Raw genomic sequence first — 3140 nt, forward strand, 5'->3', positions numbered from 1 at the left:
TTCTGTGGCAAACGCTCGAATCGATACATAGATGCTCTACTATTTTTGAAGAAAAAACATTTTGGTCAGATCACTGGTGTTATAACGGGAGGGGCGATAAAATGTCCCCTGTGGCGTGCTGTGTGCCATCTTCACTACGTTATGAGACCCACAATTGATCCACCTGCTCCTTAGCAAATGAATTAGTCAGTCCTTAAGGAACCGTTTTACAGATTACTAATCGAAGAATTGGATCAGTTTCTTTGCTCCTCGCCGAGCCATAACCTAATATGCCAATTTCTACCCCACTATATATCCTTCCCAATAAAAAAAGAAAATCTTTGCAAATATTTAATAAAATTGTTAACGGATTAACATTTTATACTCCCCAAAACAAATTTAACAACTAGATGGCTTCACCTTCAAACGTTCACAGGCAGCTTTCTCCAATTTCTCCTGATGGTCGGGATGGGCTACCTTTATCAACTCATAGGCACGTTGACGCATATTCTTTCCAAACAGCGAAGCAATACCATTCTCAGTGACCACATAATGGACATGGGCTCTGGATGTCACAACTCCCGCGCCGGGCTTAAGCATAGGCACAATTTTACTCTCACCTTTGTTGGTTACCGAGGGAATGGCTATTATGGGCACTCCCTTGCCATCAATACCCTCGGCAGCTCCACGTATGAAATCCACTTGACCACCAAATCCCGAATAGAAACGTGCACCAATGGAATCGGATCACACCTGACCGGTTAAGTCCACCTCAATGGCTGAATTGATGGCTGTCATGCGGGGCAATTGTTTGATGACACTCACACTGTTCACATAATCAATGGCATACATTTCAATGGACACATTGTCATTGACAAAATCATACAGAGCTTGATCGCCTATAAGGAAAGATCCCACAATGCGACCTTGATGCATTTTCTTAAGGCGATTGGTTACAGCTCCCGCCTTTACCAGATCCACTACACCGTTGGCAAACATTTCCGAATGTATACCCAAATCTTTGTGATTATGCAGGGCTACTAAAACGGCATCGGGTATGACACCTATGCCCATTTGCAAGGTGGCTCCATCACAAACCAGATTTTCGGCTATTAATTTGCCAATTTTCAATTCTTTCTCACCTGGCTTGCCACCATGTTGTGGAAGTTTAACATCAACTTCGGTCATGGCATCAAAGTGAGAGGAATGTATACAGGCATCGCCATAGGTCCTTGGCATTTGTTTATTGACCTGGGCTACTATTTGCTTAGAGTGCAATAAAGCTGCTCTAACACAATCGACGCTGGTTCCCAACGAGCAAAAGCCATGACGATCTGGAGGAGAAACATTGATCAAACTTACATCTGGCCGGACGATTTTCTTATAGAACAGAAGAGGTATTTCATGCAGAAATATGGAGAAATTATCGCCACGTCCCTCTGCCACTGCCTTGCGTACATTTCCGCCCATGAAAAAGGAGCTGGAACGAAATATTTCACTATTTTCCGGTTCACAATAGGCTGCTGGTCCTTCGGTGTGCATGTGGCATACAGTGATGTCCTCCAAACGATTTTCCTTTGCATGTTCGACCATGGCACTGATGAGGACATTGGGAGTGGCTGCAGCTCCCTGACAGAATACGGTATGGCCAGATTTGATGCATTTAACAGCTTCTTTGGGTGTTACATTTGGTGGTTTGCGTTGTAGAGGATGAGCAATTTCATTGGCATAACTGAAAAAGTTGTTGACGCTTATCTGCCAGGGTCGTGACTGCTTTCTTGTGATTCTTCTAAGGATGGTAATTGATGAAGGCGATATCATGGTGAGTTACAAAAGCTGAACAATTTATGTTTTTCAACTTCGATATGAGTTTTAGTCTTGGTTTTTGCTTCCAACAATTTCAATAAAAAATTATTAAATAATTTTTGTCGATTGACAGTTGTAAATAATAGAACATATAGAAAATTTCGGGAAAGCTAAGTAGATTTAGATTTTCTCTGCAGAGTATACTACATATTCTACAATTCTTTGGAAAACAAGGTAACAAGGGTGTAGTTGGGTGGAGTCGACAACAGAATAACCTAACCTCCGAGTATACCAACAAATTTTGTGTTAACGCGAGAACATACCATGTGAAAAACATGATGAAAACCTACCAAATGAAGCGCATACCTTGTGGAAAAAATTGAGAAAACATCCGTAACTTTCGAAGGAGTAAAGCTAGCCGCAAGAAATTTTGCACAAATACTTTTTTTATTGTAGGTCGGTTGGGATTGGTTAAGTTGAAAAGAGGGTGCAGATATTAATCCGCCCCATGCCACTATGAAGAGCCTCTTAAAAGAAAATTTTAAGTTAGGATTTCCGTGCTACTAACAAAATCCTTAATTGTTTTCAATACCACCCACCTTAAGTTGCTTCATGTCTGATATTGTGTCTCCACCTAAATATCGGTATCTGTTGAACGCGAAAGCCGGGCAATGACAAAGAAAATGCTCCAACGTCTCATCATCTACCCCGCATGCCCTACACTTACCGCACCGATTTTACATAAGTGAGCTCGTAGTCCTATATGTCCCGTTATGATAACAATAGCTATACTGACCTCCTTCTTACTATCTTTAAGTAATAGCCTCGTCTTCTGACGATCTGGGTCCCCCCCAAAGGCCGTTGAACCGACCGTTTCGCTGCTCCACAATGTTGCATGCACATTCGTCGCCCACTCCATTAACTTGGACTGCGTCGACCCGTAAGGCTTCGGGTTAACCAAGTTTATTGACGGCAGTCCTGTGGCCTTCACTGCCAAATCGTCGGCATTTCCATTCCCCTTACTGCGGCTGCGGATTTTCCCCAACCTCAGAGAAGGCGTTAATCTCCTTCTTACACTGCAAGACTGTTTGTGAACTTACCGCCCTGGTTGTTATTGCCCTAATGGCAATTTTACTGTCAGTAAAGATGTTCACACTCGACGTCCTCGCGTTAACACCGCACCACTTCACGCATTCCGTGATCGCCCGTATCTCCGCCTGCAGGACCGTATAATGGTCAGGCAATCTAAAACAGATCTCAGTCCCTGGGTTCTCAATGTAAACGCCCAGGCCCACTCTGTCCTCTAGTTTTGCAGCAATTCGAAGCAGTGAGTAGTTCTATGCCTCCCGACATCT

At 43.2% G+C, this 3140-nt stretch overlaps 1 protein-coding gene across 1 annotated transcript; it reads right to left on the bottom strand.

Moving 5' to 3' along the window:
* Positions 1-319: 319 nt before the first annotated feature.
* Positions 320-1919, bottom strand: LOC106091904 (4-hydroxybutyrate coenzyme A transferase-like). The gene is given in 1 exon segment (XM_013258602.2): positions 320-1919. A coding segment is annotated over 1 exon segment (1422 nt). The 5' UTR covers positions 1801-1919; the 3' UTR covers positions 320-378.
* Between the last annotated feature and the right edge of the window lie 1221 nt (positions 1920-3140).

The sequence above is a fragment of the Stomoxys calcitrans genome, chromosome 4, assembly GCF_963082655.1.
Source record: "Stomoxys calcitrans chromosome 4, idStoCalc2.1, whole genome shotgun sequence".
Taxonomy (NCBI): domain Eukaryota; kingdom Metazoa; phylum Arthropoda; class Insecta; order Diptera; family Muscidae; genus Stomoxys; species Stomoxys calcitrans.